Below are 19,047 nucleotides of genomic sequence, written 5' to 3'. Positions count from 1 at the left end.
GCCTCCAAAACTCCAGGGAAAACAGCCCCAGCTATTAAATCTCTCCCTAATAACTCAAACTCTCCAACCCTGGCAACATCCTTGTAAATCTTTTCTGAACCCTTTCAAGTTTCACAACATCCTTCCAATAGGAAGGTGACCAGAATTGCATGCAATATTCCAAAAGTGGCCTAACTAGTATCCTGTACAGCCGCAGCATGACCTCCCAAATCCTATACTCAATGCTCTGACCAATAAAAGTATACCAAATGCTTCTTCACTATCCTATCGACCTGTGACTCCACTTTCAAGGATCCATAACCTGCACTCCAAGATCTCTTTGTTCAGCAACACTCCCTAGGACCTTACCATTAATTGTAGAAGTCCTGCTAAGATTTGCTTTCCCGAAATGCAGAACCTCACATTTATCTAAATTAAACTCCATCTGCCACTCTTCAGCCCATTGGCCCATCGGATTTAGATCCCGTTGTGCTCTGAGGTAACTTTCTTCACTGTCCACTACACCTCCAATTTTGGTGTCATCTGCAAACTTACTAACTATACCACCTATGTTCACATCCAAATCATTTATATAAATGACGAAAAGTAATGGACCCAACACTGATCCTTGTGGCACACCACTGGTCATAGGCCCCCAGTCTGAAAAGCAACCCACCACCATACCCTCTGTCTTCTACCACCGAGCCAGTTCTATATCCAAATGGCTAGTTCTCCCTGTATTCCCTGAGATCTAACCTTGCTAACCAGTCTCCCATGAGGAACCTAATTTCAAAATATATTCTGCTTGGTCCATATTTGATTTTAAATCTATTTGAATGCTTTAGTTCTCATTCTTCTCAACACTGTTATTTATGCCTTTATTCTAAAGTTAGTTTAAATTTATTGCTTCTCAATGCTGTTGCGATCTGCCTTCAAGCTTGTATTTTGCATTAAATAAAAGTTCTTTTTAAAAAAAATAATTGCCCTAAAATGTCTTCAGACTTTTAAACTTATTATAGTATATATTGATACATATGTATTCTAGCATGTATGTATTACTGTATAGTATTCTTCCAATAAAATTTAAGTTCAATTGACTAGCTATATTTTATTGGCTATTTCTCAAAAATTCAAATTCCACTAAATAACAATATTGTACCTGTGTTGCTTCCGTGGGATTTCTGATTTTTTTACTAAATTAATTGTTGATTTTCTGGTATATTGCAGCCAAATAGTTTCTGCTTCCCGCAAGTAAAATGGATCTTTCTCTGCATTTCAATGTCCAACACACAAAATAAATGCACTTGCACAATTTTTTAAAAAATTCTTTGCTTGCAACTTTAATAAGTTGTTTCACTGAAATCAGTTTAACTGTGCCAATCTTCGAATAGTCTTAAAATTGTTCAAACGTTCTTCCACTGCTAAATTTTTCCATGAATTCTTCTAAAATGTTTCCTGCTATGGCTTTAGTTATAGTTTGCAGTCATTTGCTACTATGTACATGGCATAAATTATTTTCTGATCCTTACTTAGTTCTGATTTGTGATGGCAACAATGCTAGTTTTGACATGTGCAAACTTTCTTTTCATTCCATTTCCTTCCATGCTTGGTTTTTGCAGCAGATTGGAAACTTTTTTTCCCATATTCTTTCATAGATCTCTTTTTTTACTTCTTGAGCCTTTAATCGTTTCCTACACAGCCTCCTCCTCTAAGATCTTTGCCTCTTCCCTGTCGCCAGCTTTGACTCTTTTCCTATGCCAGAAGATTTTCCCTGGACCTCTTACCACTTTGAAGTGAAGGAGATGAAGGTCTTCTTTCAGACTGTTTTCACCATACACTCCAGCTCCCACTTTTGCTGATTGTTATCAGTTGTCACATTAAAAGCAGTAATGTTCCGAAAGTGGCAAACTCACTAGTCTCAATAATATTTGTTTTCTTTTGGGAACAAATGGAATTTGAGTCCGCATGATCTCACCATGTCCTAACTCTTGATTTTAAACTATTGGTAGCTTTCAGTTGAGCTAGTCCATTGCCATTAATTGTCATTTTTTATGCTGAATCCAAAGCCTGTCTAAGTATCAATGGTAGAATATGCTACTAAAGTCTTAACAGGAGGCACTTGTAATACCTAATAATGCAGTTATTTGTTTCAATTGATACAAGTTTATTGCTTTTCCAAATGTTTTGACAAATGGTTTCAAGCAGTATATATTAAATACTGACTAAGACTCATTTGTCTATCACTATGGTGTAACACTTACTTGAGAAAAATAGCTGAGTTTGTTCTTCTTTAAAGCAGTGAAAGTAAGGAAATCATATCAGATGTGTGCACAATTTAGCAGAATTCAAAGTAAATAAGGAGTTGTTGTTTCTGGTGGCATGAAGGAACGTTGACCAGAGGACAAACATTTAAAGTAACTGACAAAAGAATCGGGAGGCAAAATGAGGAGGAAAAGTGAGTTATGATAGGATGTAAAGTGTTTCCTGAAACATTAGTAGATACAACCTCACAGTGCCAGGGGCCCGGGTTCAATTCCCGCCTCGGGCAACTGCATGTGTAGAGTTTGCATGTTCTCCCCATGACTGTGTGGGTTTCCTCCGGTGCTCCTGGCCATACTAAATTGTCCATAGTATTAGGTGAATTAGTCAGGGATAAATGTAGGAGAATGGGTCTGGGTGGATTGCTCTTCAAAGGATTGGTGTGGACTTGTTGGGCGGAAGGGCCAGTTTCCACATTGCAGGGAATCTAATCTAATCTCGAAAAAACAGCTTTCAAAGGGGAATAAGACAAGACTCAGAAAGAGGAGTGGGACCAATTGGCACAGTAATATTCCTTTGACAATTCAAAGAGGTAACACCGAATTAACCGACAATCACTACACTTAGAGTCATAGAGATGTACAGCATGTAAGCAGACCCTTGCCCAACTCGTCCATGCATACGAGATATCCCAACCTAATCTAGTCCCACTTGCCAGCACCCAGGCCATATTTCTCCAAACCCTTTCTATTCACATACCCATCCAGATGCTTTTAAATGTTGCAATTGTACTAGCCTCCACCACTTCCTCTGGCAGCCCATTCCATCCACATACCATCCTCAGCATAAAAAGATGACCCTTGGGTCACTTTTATATCTTTCCCCTCTCACCCTAAACCTATACCCTCTAGTTCTGGACTCCCCCACACCAGGGAAAAGACTTTGTCTATTTACCCTATCCATGCCCCTCATGATTTTATAAACCTCTATAAGGTCACCCCTCAGCCTCCGATGCTTCAGGAAACACAGCCTCAGCCTATTCAACCTCTCCCTATAGGTCAAATCCTCCAATCCTGGCAACATCCTTGTAAATCTTTTCTGAACCCTTTCAGGTTTTAGAACATCCTCCCGATAGAAAGGAGACCAGAATTGCATGCAATATTCCAAACGATGTCCTGTACAGCTGCAACATGACCTCCTAGCTCTTGTACTCAATACTCTGACCAATAAAGGAAAGCATACCAAACACCTTCTTCATTATCCTATTTACATGCGACTCTACTTTCAAGGAGCTATGAACCTACACTCCAAGGTTTCTTTGTTCAGCAACACTCCCTAGAACCTTACCATTAAGTGTGTAAGTCCTGCTAAGATTTGCTTTCCCAAAGTGCAGCACCTTGCACTTATCTAAATTACACTCCATCTGCCACTCTTCAGCCCATTGGCCCATCGGAACAAGATCCCATTGTAATCTGAGGTAACCTTCTTCACTGTCCACTTCACCTCCAATTTTTGTGTCATCTGCAAACTTACTATCTCTTATGCTCACATCCAAATCATTTATATAAATGAAGAAAAGTGTTGGACCCAGCACCTTGTTCCAGGTATTTCATACTCCACCTACCCTCTAGTCACTGGATTTGCAATGGTGAGCCAGTACCACTGGAAGTTGTGATCCAGTGTCCTGGTGCATATGATTCCTTCTTTACGCTCAGGATCTCCTTTGCAATTTATGGCTCACTGCATTGCTGGCCCTGGATCAGCAACCCGCTTCTCATTTTCCACAGAGGAGTATAGGTAGCTTAATATTGCCTCTCTCTAATTACCCTCATCAGCAACCATTGCTTCTTGCTTCATAGCAAAGGTAAAATTAACATAAACTGGTTAGGCATAATTACAACTACAATATTAGGAATCAGGTCTATCTCGATTTGGACTTCACGTAAGACTATTTTGCTACCCAAAAGCTGTAATATCGTCAGGTTGGGCGGTGTAAATGCAACTTCGACTTTAACTCTTTCAGAACCATTCTTTCATAAACATTCTATCTCCTCAAAGTCTGGCTTGCTCACCTTCAGATCTGCTTTTGTCACCCATCTCCTTCAAAAACTTATGATCTCTCTTGTCCATGTACCACTGTCTCAATGCTGTTCGATTCCACCCCAGGACAGTTGCACATTCTCACCGTGTCTGCGTGAGCTTCTTCTGATGTTCCAGTTTCCTCCCACAGTCCAAACATGCACAGATTTGGTGGTCTGGCCATGCTAAATTGCCCATAGTGTCCAGGGACACGCAGGGTAGGTGAGTTAGCCATGGGAACTGCAGGATGACAGGGATGGTGTCTACGTCTCTTTGGAAGCTCGGTGTAGATTCGATGGACTGAATAGCCTGCTTCAACACTGTAGGGATTCTATGCAAACTATCACAACATCTTCCACCTCTCACTTTTCTCTGAGCCTGCTGTCAGTGCTAATTGTTTTGGTTGGCTGTCCCAATACTTCATTATGTGGTTCCATATTAAGTTTTGTTTGAACAATTGTTTTGAAGCTTCTTGATGCATTTCACTACATTGAAGTCATTAATCAAATGCAAATTGTTTATAATTATAAGCAAGATTTTCAAAACTTTTCAGCAAGAATGAACTCCCTAACTTCCTTTTAAACAGTGCTGTAGCCAAGCACTTGAAAGTTATCCAATTAGTCCCGTCCTCCTATATTTTTCCCGAAACTAATAACTATTTTTAAAAGTCATTGTTGATACGCTTCTATTATCCTTTTCAGGGTTTTTAAAGCGTTGATTTTTAAAACTGTATCCTCATTTCCCCCTTTGCTTTTCTTTACCCTCATTCTTTGTTTTATGATTAAAGAAACGGGTTCTCCTTCAAAATTTACTTGAATTACTCGATAGTCCAGCATCTCGGTTTAACACCTCATGAGAAGGATGATACCTCTCACAAGGCAATAATTCTTCAGCATTCCAATGTCAATGCGCGGACACCAATAAACCGCACAGCTCGTATGTTGGAATCACTTCTCACAAACGTTCATACCACACACAATTATCGAGTGCTCCAGGCCAGGTGATTAAGGTATTCAGTGGCACATTGCAACATATCCTTATAAGTACTTGACATATCAAAAATGCACCAATCAGGTGTTGCAATTTCCTATTATTTTGAAGTGTGTCTAACATTACCAACGATGCGTAGTGAGGGCGTCAGCAGTTCTGAGATCCAGCATCGAATAATTCACCTATAAGGTCACCCATGACGAAGTGACTTAGGTGTGTGGGAAAAAAAAATCTGAACCGACGAGAATATCTCCCAAATTCTGGCACCTAAAAGAATCCAATATTGCGGCAAAATTAAAACAACAAAAGCTGAACGCTCTGATCATTTTGCCTTACAATGATTATTAACAATAGTTGGTCTTCCACTGGAAGTGATAGACTGCAAACTAATCCCATTCCACAGTAAGTAATTTTAAAAATATAACATTTTCTCATAACAACCCTAATCCTCCCCAAACCTGATACAATTCCACGTGCCGGAAAGACCCGCTTCCTGGCTTATTGTTCACACGCTCCGCCCCATCCACCGAAGGGAGACGGTATGCGCATGCGCTTGAACGCACCTCGTCCCGAGAGATGTGTGAGAGCGCGAGTGAAGGAAAGCCTGCAATCCATTCTCGCGCGTGCGCCTTACTTTTCCAACCCCCCTCAGATACCCATTGAGAAAAAAAAAGGAAAGGCGCGTCTGCAAATGGTCAAAGTCGGAGCGCTGTGAGAAGCGCGTGCGCGCTCGGCTGTCCCTCCCCCCAACCCTCTCTGTCAACGTCACGGCCCGAGCAGTGTGAGCTCGAGCGCTGGGATCGCGTCGGTTGGAAATCGAAGCTGAACTTTTCAACAGAGCGTTGTCTCTGCGCGCACACGTCGACCGACACAAACTAACTGTCTATCCAAGTACCGATGTGAAGAAGAAAACCCAAAACTAGCATTGCGGAGAAGGGGATTTCTGCCCGTTATCGGAAAAAAAAAGAGGGAGTTAACGATGCCGGACCAAATCACAGTGTTGGAATTCGTGACCGTGACGAACGAGGACTACAAATCTCCAACTACCTCCAGCTTCACCACCAAAATGAGTCAGTGCAAGAACACGGTGGCTGCCTTGGAAGAGGTAGGTGCAGTCCTACTTCTCCAAACAAAAAATAAATGAGCGATCGGTCGAGGAGCTGGTAAGCGTTCGCGGCCAGCGTTCGTCTCTCTCTCTCTCTCTCTCTTCCCTCCGCCCTCCCCGTCATTTCACTCCCAAATCCGATTTGTTTCAAAGGAATCCAGCTCCAGTCTGGCTGTGGGGAGTCAAACGCTAACCCGTGCCAATGTTACACTGACAATCGGTCTTGGGAACCTGAGGGGGAGAAGCTGGTAGTGGGCAGGAATTAACGTTAATAGGGACAACCATGCTTTGGAAATGGGGCATCGGACAAGGATGGAGGTGATCACAGCACACTCTTAGTTCAGTTATTTCTGCTGATTTGGGCAGTTGTGCTTTTTTGCTCGAGACCCGTGCAAATCGTGGTACTGGCATTACTCAGGTTATATTATCTCCATTTTATTAAACATGATTAAAATGAAACTTTGAGAGATTTGCAGCCAGCCGTGAGATTTACAAAACAATACGTATTTTCTTTGAGAAGTGTACTTTAATCTCTTATTAAAGCAGTATATTTTGGAGAGTTGTTTATTGATGCTTTGCATCGGTCGCCAAGTATACACTAATAAAACTGTGCTCTTACTGAACCTGCAATGAAAGCCAAGCTCTCTAATAGCGCAGTATTTACGTTTTAAGGAACGAAATGATCCCTTCCAAGAAGGAAATATAATTTTCGTGTTTTGGGTATATTTGCTGATGTGTTGTTATCAGTGATTACATTAGTTGTCTGATCATAGTTTGGCAGGCAAAACAATTTTGCAGTCTTTAATCGGCACAAAAACAAAAGCGTCTGACAGGATGAAACTGGTCTTTGTTCAGACAAATATCTGCCTGGCTAAAAATATGTATTTTGAAAGGGACTTGTGATTAACACGATATAGGTTGGGATGAACACATTTACAGCTGCATTTACTAGTGTATGGTATATTGCATATTAGAGTATATGTGAATAGTATGAGAAAGTGGTATTGTATTTCCACCATTTAGTCTGATGGATCGTTTTTTATAACTTCAGTCAAGATTATTGCGTAGAACTGAATTTAAATTACATAAATGTTTGACAGTTGAGTGCTAAAAACCAGTTTAATGTAAAGCAATTCCTTAAATTACTCTCATGTTTTTAACAGATTCAATTTTGATGTTCAAACAGCAGTTGAGCTTTATATATGCTGTACCATCAGACTTGGCACTTGTTCTGCCATTACAATGGAAATGGAAATCATTGAAGCAACATCTGCTTGGTCTGAAAAAACAAGTCTGCTTGTGTTTGCAAACATCTTGCATTAACACAATCACTGCCTTGCAATTAATAGAAGCCAATTCTGTTTGTTTAGCATCACCTATAAACATGTTGATTTCTTGTGTGTTGCAATTACGTAGTAAATAATTTCTCTTTAATACATAGGATCTATTTGCTAAAAATCACATAACACCAGGTTACAGTCCAATAGTTTTATTTGTAAGCACTAGCCTTCGGAGCACCGCTCCTTCATCAGACAACCACCTGATGAAGGAGCAGTGCTCCGAAAGCTAATTCCTCCAAATAAAACTGTCAGATTATAACCTGGTGTTGTGTGATTTTTAACTTTGTCCATCCCAGTACAACACTAGCACCTCCACATCATGGGGATCTGTTTGCTATAAGAGTGAGTGCAAAGGTTCACCAGATTGATTGCTGAGATAGCAGGATTGTCATATGAGGGAAGATTGGCTGGGCTAGTTCTGTATTCACTGGAATTTAGGAAAATGCGAGGGGTTCCCATTGAGCTCTTGCATTCTGACATGAATGCACAGACTGGGATACAAGGATATTGTTTCCCTTGTTTTGAGGATTTAGAACAATGGATCATCGTCTCAGGATATGGGATAGGCCATTAAAGACTGCTGAAGGTAAATTTTTTCACTGAGGCTGGTGAACTGCAGAAGGGCGTGGGGGTGAGGTCACTGAACATCTTTAAGAAAGAGACTGCTAGATATTAAGGGGTATGGAGTGAGAGCAGGTGTGTAGTATTGAGATAGAGCCATGTTCCCCAGTGTCAGATCCCAAGTATGGTTGCAAGTTGAAATTTCAGTCTTGAGCCCTGATACAGTTGTGGCCGTGATGGACATCCAGACGAGTCATGACAGCTGTGCTCCACCTGTAACAAGCCTCTGTCATCACAGTTATCCCCCTCCCCAGTACCCACTTTCAGCTCTCATTAAGAGGTCACAACAGTTTTCTAATCTTGAAATTTGGGTCACTGTGGGAAAAGATTTGGGAAGCACAGATCAAGGATCACCAATTTGAATGATACAGGTCTATTGGATTGCATGGTCTACTTTCAATCCTATATTCTATGTCTTTCTGGTATTTTATTGTGTAAAGTCAATGTGTACCTCACAGTGAAAACTTGAGTAATAAATTACTTGTGGAAAACATTTTAGGTTTTATGTATTTGTTACATAGTGCTATGTTACATTTGGTGTATACTAAGTAAAGAATTGTGCACATTGCAAATTAGCCAAGATTTTTGAAGTTATTTTGAAGTAAATTCCAGTCTTGCATTTAAAGAAAAATTAGTTGGGTACCTTGTCCATTTCATTAAATTACATACTAGAACAATAAGCTACCAACTGTTATACAGGAGAAACATATACCACAATAAAATTAATAGTGCAAATGATTGACATATAAAACTCTTTACAGCCTGTGCATCACGTTGGCATATGAATGATTTATTCTGTATCACAGTGTTATTTTTGTTTTCATAGTCTGTTTTTGAAAATGCCGTTGATTTTAAACCTAGGACAGGCATAGTGCAAAACAAATACTGAATTTCAGTGAAAGTGTGTACTGTTCAGTGTAAGAGTTAAATAATGTGAATTAGCCCAACTCCATAAATTATGAAATAGAAATATTATGTGATTTTAAACCTGCTGAGAAAAAATGTGACTGAGCCAGAAATATATTTTAGAGGTCCTCCCTTTTTATGGGGAATTTTTATAAGTTTTATAATTCAAAGTGACACTTCCATGCACCAAATACTCCTCCATTATCTTCCAGGTATTCCTTTGCACCACAAATATAATCAGTTAGGTAAAAACAATGACTGCAGATGCTGGAAACCAGATCAGGCTCTCTGCCTTTATTCCTGATGAAGGGCTTTTGCCCGAAACGTCGATTTTGCCTGTCCTCGGATGCTGCCTGAATTGCTGTGCTCTTCCAGCACCACTGATCCAAATATAATCAGTTGTCAAATCTTTTGCTTTATAGAATATTGGGAATTATCTTTGTGTTACTGACTGACAAAAATAGTTTTGTGTAATTCATTGCTCGCCTATTTGAGTTTACTAATTATAATTTTAAAACGAGTTATAAATAACATTATTCAAATTATGTCAAATGGATGGGTTTGGTTGTGTAATTGATTTAGTATTTGAATAGTCACTTATAATGCACTGAACTGTATACAGTGTTTAACATTATTTACTAGATCATATTTGTATGATTGACAGTCCACTGTTCCATATGGAAATGTGTATAAATTACATCATATGGTGCATAATTATATTAGCTACTATATTCTTAGTATTATAATAGAATAGATTTGGAAGATGCAAGAAGGGAGAGTATATATAAATACCAATATGGGTTTCTATGTAGAATGAAATGGCTGGTTGCTGAAATCTGTAGGATTGTACAAACAGACTTTGGAGAACTTTGACCAGACAAATGCAACACTTTGTTTCATATTAACTTGTGTTTTCTTATTTACTGATGTTTCTAAATGAAGAGAAGAAGCAGAATTTTATTTTCAAAACATGTTTTTAACATGGTGTATCAATGAACAGGCAGCTGTTTGCGACAGTGTAGAAAAATTACAGTAATTAAGGTTTTTTTTCTAAAATCACGTATTTTTATTTTCCTCTGCCCACATTTTATGATCTGGGTACAAACTTTTCAGCAGTCTGGAAGTGTATTTTAATGTGTTTTGAGCCATTTAGACTACTTGATTTGTATATTTGATTTGATATTTAATTTTTATAGTAAGTTTTTAACTGAAATACGTGGACTCTGAAAGAATCCCTTTGTAATGATTCCCACCAGATAGCTAAGTGTAAACCTTTCATAATTCCTAAGTGCACTTGGTTGAATTTTTCTGCTTTTAAAATAGAAGACTGGAGTTTGTGGTCTGTAGTGACCCAATGGCACCCTGATATAACATTGAAGAAAACTACGCACAAATATCTAGCGATCGCTGCAGATTTCCCCTTTCCCAACATAAATTTGCTGTCAAAGTCAGTAGTTTTCCAGGCCTCCAAGGAAAGTGATGTTGTTAAGCAAATATTCTTGTAAGTTACTTCACTTCTTATGCCCGAAACGTCGATTCTCCTGCTCCTTGGATGCTGCCTGACCTGCTGCACTTTTCCAGCAACACATTTTTCAGCCCTGATCTCCAGCATCTGCAGTCCTCACTTTCTCCTAATTAATTGACCAGTCAAATTTCACTGACTGTTCACTGACAGGTGGCATGGTGGCCCAGTGGTTAGCACTGCTGCCTCTCAGCGCCAGGGATCTGGGTTCGATTCCAGTCTCAGGTGACTGTCTGTATGGTGTTCGCATATTCTCTCCCTGCCTGCATGGGTTTCCTCTGGGTGCTCCGGTTTCCTCCCACCATCCGAAGATGTGCAGGTTAGGTGAATTGGCCATGCTAAATTACCCATAATGTTCAGGGATGTGTAGGTTAGGTGCATTAGTCAGGGGAAATGTAGAATAATGGGATAGGGGAATGGGTCAGGGTGGGATACTCTTCGGAGTGTCAGTGTGGACTTGTAGGGCCAAATGGCCTGTTTACACACTGTGGGGATTCTATGGTATGATATGTTCTCTCTCAATTACAGATATAACTTCATCTTTCAAAGTAGACTTACGTACAGTTAATCAGGGGAGGAGTAACACACCATAAATTTAATCCAATTCAACATCTGTATTGATCAGTTGCTGTTCAAAACTCCTAGGAACTTTAGAATTCTAAGTGCTGTCTCCAAGTGCTTTTGCAGCTGAAATCCACAAGAACAAACCTGGTTAACCCTTACTTTGGAGATTATACAACTTTAATTTCTCCAACTGTTTAGTTTATTCGTTTATTTTCAAGATTATTGGGAGCCACCGGAAGTTTACCTTCTTAACGTCAGCTTCTAGTTCTGCTCTGAGCCTGTTACGTCCTTTATTTCATTGTGTAACCTATTCAAACTACAGTCTCTACTTCATTTTCTGTCTGTGGGGGCTACTACCCTTACAGTATTTCAGGCTCTTCCTCTGGTATGTGATCTTTTTCAGACACTAGTCACTCCTGGATTCACTATTTTCCTGTTTCATGGATCATCTTGACCATCAGCCTGAAGTTTGAACTAATAGTTATACTTGCCTGTATCTTTTCTCTCATGTCATGTAATTATCATATTCTTCTATACGTAAAGCCTCTTTGGAATATATGCCACTCTTGCACTCACTCTTAATAATGATAATTTGGGTTATCAATTCTACCTTGGTTCAACAAGGTCAGCAGCGTGTAATTATATCCTGCTGTCAGCCCTGGGTGGTCCATAAATATGGCAGAAGTGCTGTGATATCTGTACATTAGTAAGGCAGGAAGAACAGCATTCTCATGTTTCCAGAGACCGTTATCTAGGAAAGTTATTGCAGACAGGGTGTCTAGTGGTGAACCACTGCCTCAGTGACATTCCTGGCATGTGGTTATTTGTATGTGTGAGTCCTTGTTTAGTTAAAATGTTTTTTTTAAATCAATGAGCTGCAGCAATCGTGGTAAATGAAGGGCTTTTGCCCGAAATGGCGATTTTCCTGCTCCTCGATGCCGCCTGACCTGCTGTGCTTTTCCAGCACCACTCTAATCTAGACTGCAGCATTCATGTCCTCAGTCAGAATTCTACCCCATTCATAACCAGGAGAGGACCGTGACAACAGGGATTGGCTGTTGGGGTGAAGATTTGCGTCAGCGCAGTCTCCACTACCAGAAGGAGGACCTCAGCAAGACACCCTCTGAGGACAAGGAGTCACCTGCACTGAAGAGCAGACTGTTGTGGGCCTGGTATCAAGAAGTGCTTTCAAATCTTGGCAAAGGTCATCGCCAACTGGGTCAGGTCTGCTCTGGGATCGATGATCCACACTGACCAAACCTGTGCTATACCGGCAGGAAGATTGCTGAGAGTCTCACACTCCTCAGGGATATGACTGCCTACGTGCAGGACAGGGGGTTGGACACCTTCCTCATCAGCCTGGACCAGGAGAAAGCCTTTGACAAGATATCACATACGTATACAAGAGATGTCCTGTCCAAAATGGGCTTTGGGGAGGGAATCTGCAATTGGATCAGACTGCTCTACATCAACATTGTCAGTGCAGTCTCAGTCAATGGGTGGGAAACAGATAGCTTCCCAGTCAGATCTGGAGTCAGGCAGGGCTGTCCTCTCTCTCCTGCCTTGTTTGTGTGCTGCATAGCGCCACTTGCCGAGACCATCAGGAAGGATGCGAACCTGAGAGGAGTGATTATTCCTGGCAGCTGGCTACAGGTTAAGGCCTCCCTGTACATGGATGACGTCGCTGTTTTCTGCTCGGATCCACTGTCCGTGCACAGACTTGTGCATATGTGACCAGTTCGAACGGGTCTCGGGGTCCAAGGTCAACCGAAGCTAGAGCGAGGCCATGCTCTTCGGGAACTAGGCCGACCAATCCTCGATCCCCTTCACCGTCAGGACTGACCACCTGAAGGTGCTGGGTATTTGGTTTGGAGGGGCTGTGGGACGTGCGCCAAGACTTAGGAGGAGCAGATCAAGAAAGTGAGGCAGAAACTGGGCAGATGGAAGCTACGGTCGCTCTCCATCATGGGAAAAATCCTGATCATCAGGTGTGAGGTACTGTCAGTGTTGTTATATGTGGCACAGGTCTGGCCTATTCCCAGAACCTGTGCTGTCGCAGTCACCTGGGCATCTTCCATTTTATATGGAGATCAAAGATGGCCAGAGTCTGAAGGGACCCGATGTTCAAAGCTCTGGGCAACGGGGGAAAAAATACACCAAATGCTATCCTCACTCTGATGGCCACCCTTCAGACTCTGGCCATCTTTGATCTCCATATAAAATGGAAGATGCCCAGGTGACCGCATCAAGCTGTGCGTGGTACGCAAACACCAAGTGTCAGTACATACTGAGGTTCTCCCTGTCCCCGGTGTTGCGAAGGATGGGCCTGTCCTCGCTGCTGCGGAACGCTCCAAGTAGTTGGATCGTTCCGTATCACCTGTCCTTCGTGGAGAAATTTATGAAGAAAAACACCTTTGACCACAAGTCCATCAGGAAGTGGTCAGCACGTAGTGTCCTTGAGACCCTTCAGGTAAAGGAGAGGGCGGATCCTATCGAGTGGTTCCCTGAGCAGACAGTCAAAGTCATTTGGCAGAATGCCTCATCGCCAGAACTTTCCAACAAGCACCAAGACATGGCTTGGCTGTTGGCGAGAAGGGTTCTGCCTGTGAGATCCTTTATGCACACCCGGACTTTCTGCCGCACCGCATACTGCCCTCGAAGTGGTTACGGAGGAAACGAGACTGTCACATTCCTCCTTCTGGAATGTGCCTAGGCAAAGGAAGTCTGGAGACGAATGCAGTGGTGTTTGTCGAGGTTCGTTCCGAGCAGCTCCATGACGCGGGACTCCGTGCTCTACGGTCTGTTCCCTGGGAAGCACACCAAGACGAACATCAACTCGGTGAAAGATACTCTTTGGTCTGTCCGAAACCTGTTGATCTTCCAGCTGAAGGAGCTGACCCCGACTGAGTGTTGCAGACTGGCACATTCCAAGGTCCAGGACTACGTGTTGAGGGACGCGCTGAAGCTTGGGGCAGCTGCCGCCAAGGCATGGTGGGGAAGGACCACCGTGTAATGTCTGCCTGCCAAAGGACAGGGGGCCCACACAGTAAGTGGGCTCCACTGACGCCTCAGCTAAATATATGGATAGTAAACGTACAGACCTGTACATGCGAATGATTACCCGATCTCTGATGGCAAAGAAATGGAATGTTTATGTATGTATGGCATGACCAATTGTACAGATCATCAAATATTTTTATGAATAAAGTATATTTTTGAAATTAAAAATAAGACATGTACTGCCTGTAGGTTTTCCCTGGGGCAGGCTATTTTGACGTGACCGTCTGGAATGTGAAGCAGTGCAAGCAGCTCCTGAAGGTTTTTAAGGAGAAGAAAGGGGAGCCTCTGTTCTCCATCTTGTCGGTGGTCCCGTTATGTGTGCTTCCTGTACAGAGGAGTTGGGTTGTTACGAATCATATGTACAACCCCCACGCCCCAGCAGCTGATGTCCTGATCTTCCTGAGAAGATACGTCCAGGTCAAGGGAGAAAGGATCAATGTGATCGACCCTTTCGGGATCTGGACCAGTGAGTGGCAGGTCAGGGTAACCCTGAGGGTCGATGCCAGGGGGAACATCCTCGAGCTTTGCAATCGGAGGGAGCAGAGGGTACCTGACATACGCAGGGCAGCCGAACCTGCAGGAGGTCAGGCCACATGGCGGCGGATTGTAAGGTCACAATCTGTCGGGACTGCAAGCAGGAGCATCACCCAACCAAGGAATGCAACAAGGCCAAGAACTGTATTCTGTGCGGCAAGGCGGGCCACATGTACAAGGCCTGCTCAAGATGAGAGGCCGCCACCTACGCACAGATGGCCAGACGTGGACTGCAAAAGACCGGCAAGGGAACGGTGCCTGGTGGCACCCAGAAGGAAGGAGAGGCTGGAGTGGAGCAGACAGCAGCCAGCCTGGAGGTACAGCAGCCGATCCAAGCTCCTACAGGACAGACGGAGGCAATGGGGGTGGAGGGAACCAAGGAGTCAGAGGAATGGATTCCTGTAAAAAAAAAAGGGAAAAGGAAAACCCACCAGGCCACAGAAACCTCCCAGAAAAGGGGGAAACGGCAGCTGCAGGGTGAGGGTACAGGCAGCTCTTCGGATGGTGAAGACTGGCGCAACGAGGGTCGTCACCAGAACAAGAGACAGAACGGCGCGGGGAGAAAGGAGGGCAGCACCTCCCAAACAGGAAACGACAAACCCTCTGAGGCGACTGGTAAAGACCACCCCGCACCAGGTGAAAACCAGGATGTACCCACCACCCCACAGCTCCAGGTAACTGGGAGCAGCGACCCTCTGACAGCCCTGCTGTCAGACATAGAACTGTGCTATGCAAACCCTGGTCCCAGCCCGATGACACCAGAGCAGAGAAAATGCCACAGCGTGGAGCCGGACAGCTACCTCAGCCCTGCGAGAGTCCAGCAGTTCGCGTTCACCACGGGGATGCAGACAGCAACCCCAGAGAGGCAGGACCAGCGGTAAATGGACAATGGTAACCTCAAACTGTTAAAATGGTTATAAAAATTTCAAGTATTAATGTGCGTAGCATTAAATCTGCTACGCGATGTGTTTCTACGTTGACCTTCCTCGCCAACGTTAAAGCCGACATCCTGTTTCTGCAGGAGTGTGGGATACCACACCTCAACAGTTACAGGAGATGGTTGAGCTTGTGGGCCATGGGCTGTCAGTTTGGTCAGGGGGGCAATGATAACCGCTCATCAGGCTGGGATATCCTGTTGCGAGATGGCAATTTCACCATCTCCGAGGTTAAGGAGGTGGTGGGCGGGAACCTCCTCGTCACTGACATCATATACAGGAATGCTCCCCTGAGACTAATTAACGTGTACGCCTCAGCCGGTAACAGTGAATGATTGCCCGTCCTGCAGCAGCTTCCACTGTTGCTGGCTATGTCCAGGCCGGTCATTCTGGCGGAGACTTCAACTATATCATTGATGGAGATGGACGATCTGGTGGGGGGGACAGTAAACTGGACGCCACGTCCAGAGTCCTGATGGAAACAGTCAAAGATGTCAAACTGCACGACATCTTCAGCACCCCTGCAGGCGGAGCGCAGCTTAGATACACCTGGTCACGGGCAGACGGGTCTATTCCGCTCAAGGATAGATTACCTGTTTGTGTCCCGAACGTTCTCTGTCAGATCCACCGACGTCAAGCCGGTGTTCTTCTCTGACCACTGCCTCCTGCTGGCCAACTGTCACCTACAGGATGAGCAGCAGGCTGGTAAGGAACGTGGAAGATGAACACGAAGCTGTTGACCCCAGGAAACATTGAGGAGCCCAAGAGGGATTACGCAGGTTGGAGAACCGTGAAGCCCCTCTTTGAGTCTCCAGCGGACTGGTGGGAAACAGTAAAAGGGAACATCAAGAGGTTCTTCATCCTCAAAGGTGTTCAAGAGGTGAGAGAGAGAGACGAGCAAAACTGTCACAATTCCAGGAAAGAATGCAGAACCTGCTCCTTCTGGAGACGATGGGGGTCGATGTCACGGAGGACCTCCAGGAGGTGAAGGGCCAGCAAGCCTCGCTCTTTGCCTCGGAGGTCTCCAAGATAATCTTCCGGTCCAGGGTCCATCCCATGTAGCAGGACGAGACGTGCTCACATTTCTTCTTCCAGAAGGTGCACAAAGAGAGCTCCATGCTCAGCAGTCTGAAGGAAGAAGATGGCTTGGTAACGTCATCTCAGGCTGACATCATGAGGATCAGCAAATCCTTCTGTGCCAGCCTGTATGACTCAAAGCCAACTGACAGCGCGGCCTCCCAGTCGTTCCTGTACTCTATCACGGAGGTCTTAGATGACAGAACACGGGGGAGGCTGGACCAGCCGTTATCTCTGGATGAGTTGACCAAGGCCCTCGAGTCCTTCGAAAACAAAACTCCCAGAAGTGATGGCTTGCCAGTCGAGCTCTATTCTGTTCTTTGGGACTTAATTGACCAGGACCTGCTGGAGGTGTATGTCGGTATGCTTCTGGCAGGTACCATGAGCGAATCCATGAGGAAAGGTATCATCACCCTCATCTACAAGTGGAAGCGGAAGGGGGAGAGGGAGGAAATTGGAGACCAAACTCACTACTAAATGTGGTCAAAGGTCATCGCCAACACCTGCCTCATCAGCCTGGACCAGGAGAAAGCCTTTGACAGGATATTTCATATGTATATGAGGGATGTTCTCTCCAAAATGGGCTTTGGGGAGGGAATCTGCATTTGGATCAGACTGCTCTACACCAACATTGTCAGTGCAGTCTCAATCAATGGGTGAGAATCAGATAGCTTCCCAGTCAGATCTGGAATCAGGCAGGGCTGCCCTCTCTCTCCTGCTTTGTTTGTGTGCTGCATAGAGCCATTTGCCGAGTCCATCAGGAAGGATGCGAGCCTGAGACGGGTGACTATTCCTGGCAGCAGGGCCTTACAGGTTAAGGCCTCCCTGTACATGGATGATGTCGCCGTTTTCTGCTCGGATCTGCTGTCCGTGCACAGACTCATGTGCCTATGTGACCAGTTCGAACGGGCCTCGGAGGCCAAGGTAAACCGAGGCAAGAGAGAGGCCATGCTCTTTGGGACCTGGGCCGACCAACCCTCGATCCCCTTCACCGTCAGGACCGACCACCTGAAGGTGCTGGGTATTTGGTTCGGAGGGGCTGGGGCCTGTGCCAAGACTTGGGAGAAGCGGATCAGGAAAGCGAGGCAGAAACTAGGTAGCTGGGAGCAAAGGACGCTCTCCATCGCGGGAAAAAAACCTGGTCATCAGGTGTGAGGTACTGTCAGTGTTATATGTGGCACAGGTCTGGCCTATTCTCAGAACCTGTGTCGCCGCAGTCACCCGGGACATCTTCCACTTTATGTGGAGATCAAAGATGGACCGGTTCCGATGGGACAGCATGTATAAAGATCTGGGCAGCGGGGGGGAAAACACGCCCAATGCCACTTTCACCCTGATGGCCACCTTTGTGTGTGGCTGCATCAAACTGTGCTTGGATCCCCGGTACGCCAAGTGTCAGTACATACTGAGGTTCTACCTGTCTCCGGTGTTGCGAAGGATGGGCTTGGCCTCACTGCTGCGGAACATTCCAAGTAGTTGGACCGTTCCATATCACCTGTGCTTCGTGGAGAAATTTATGAAGAAAATCACCTTTGACCACAAGTCCATCAGGAAGTGGTCAGCACATAGTGTCCTTGAGACCCTTCAGGTAAAGGAGAGGGCGGATCCTATTGAGCAGTTCCCTGGGCAGACAGTCAAAGTCATTTGGCAGAATGCCTCATCGCCAGAACTCTCAAACAAGCACCAAGACATGGCTTGGCTGTTGGCGAGAAGGGCTCTGCTGGTGAGATCCTTTATGCACGCCCGGACTCTCTCTCCCATTGCATGCTACCCTCGAAGTGGCTGTGGAGGAGACGAGACTGTCACACACCTCCTTCTGGAATGTGCCTATGCAAAGGAAGTCTGGAGTCGAGTGCAGTGGTGTTTGTCGAGGTTCATCCCAAGCAGTTTCATGACGCGGGACTCCGTGCTCTATGGTCTGTTCCCCGAGATGCACACCAAGATGAACATCAACTGTGCCTGGAGGATCATCAATTCACTTAAAGATGCTCTTTGGTTTGCCCGAAACCTGTTGATCCTCCAGCTGAAGGAGCTGACCCCGACTGAGTGTTGCAGACTGGCACATTCCAAGATCCA

At 44.4% G+C, this 19,047-nt stretch overlaps 1 protein-coding gene and 1 long non-coding RNA gene across 6 annotated transcripts in view; one reads left to right on the top strand and one right to left on the bottom strand.

Moving 5' to 3' along the window:
• Window positions 1–5,941, bottom strand: part of LOC122541442 — a 19,434-nt gene extending 13,493 nt beyond the window's left edge. Inside the window, exon 1 of one of the 2 annotated variants that reach the window (XR_006309600.1) lies at window positions 5,766–5,941. This is a non-coding gene — a long non-coding RNA (uncharacterized LOC122541442). Of the gene's footprint in view, window positions 1–4,310; window positions 4,482–5,765 lie in introns of those variants that run through there. The other variant, XR_006309605.1, reaches the window with a different exon arrangement.
• Window positions 5,942–6,092: 151 nt separating this feature from the next.
• Window positions 6,093–19,047, top strand: part of asap2a (ArfGAP with SH3 domain, ankyrin repeat and PH domain 2a) — a 193,727-nt gene continuing 180,772 nt past the window's right edge. For 2 of the 4 annotated variants that reach the window (XM_043678192.1, XM_043678201.1), the window contains exon 1: window positions 6,094–6,412. In XM_043678192.1, the coding sequence (XP_043534127.1) occupies window positions 6,287–6,412 (126 nt within the window). In that variant the 5' untranslated portion in view covers window positions 6,094–6,286. Of the gene's footprint in view, window positions 6,413–6,709; window positions 6,731–19,047 lie in introns of those variants that run through there. The other 2 variants (XM_043678183.1, XM_043678210.1) reach the window with 2 other exon arrangements.

The sequence above is a fragment of the Chiloscyllium plagiosum genome, chromosome 3 (assembly GCF_004010195.1).
Source record: "Chiloscyllium plagiosum isolate BGI_BamShark_2017 chromosome 3, ASM401019v2, whole genome shotgun sequence".
Taxonomy (NCBI): domain Eukaryota; kingdom Metazoa; phylum Chordata; class Chondrichthyes; order Orectolobiformes; family Hemiscylliidae; genus Chiloscyllium; species Chiloscyllium plagiosum.
This window is presented reverse-complemented; position numbering and strand designations above follow the sequence as displayed.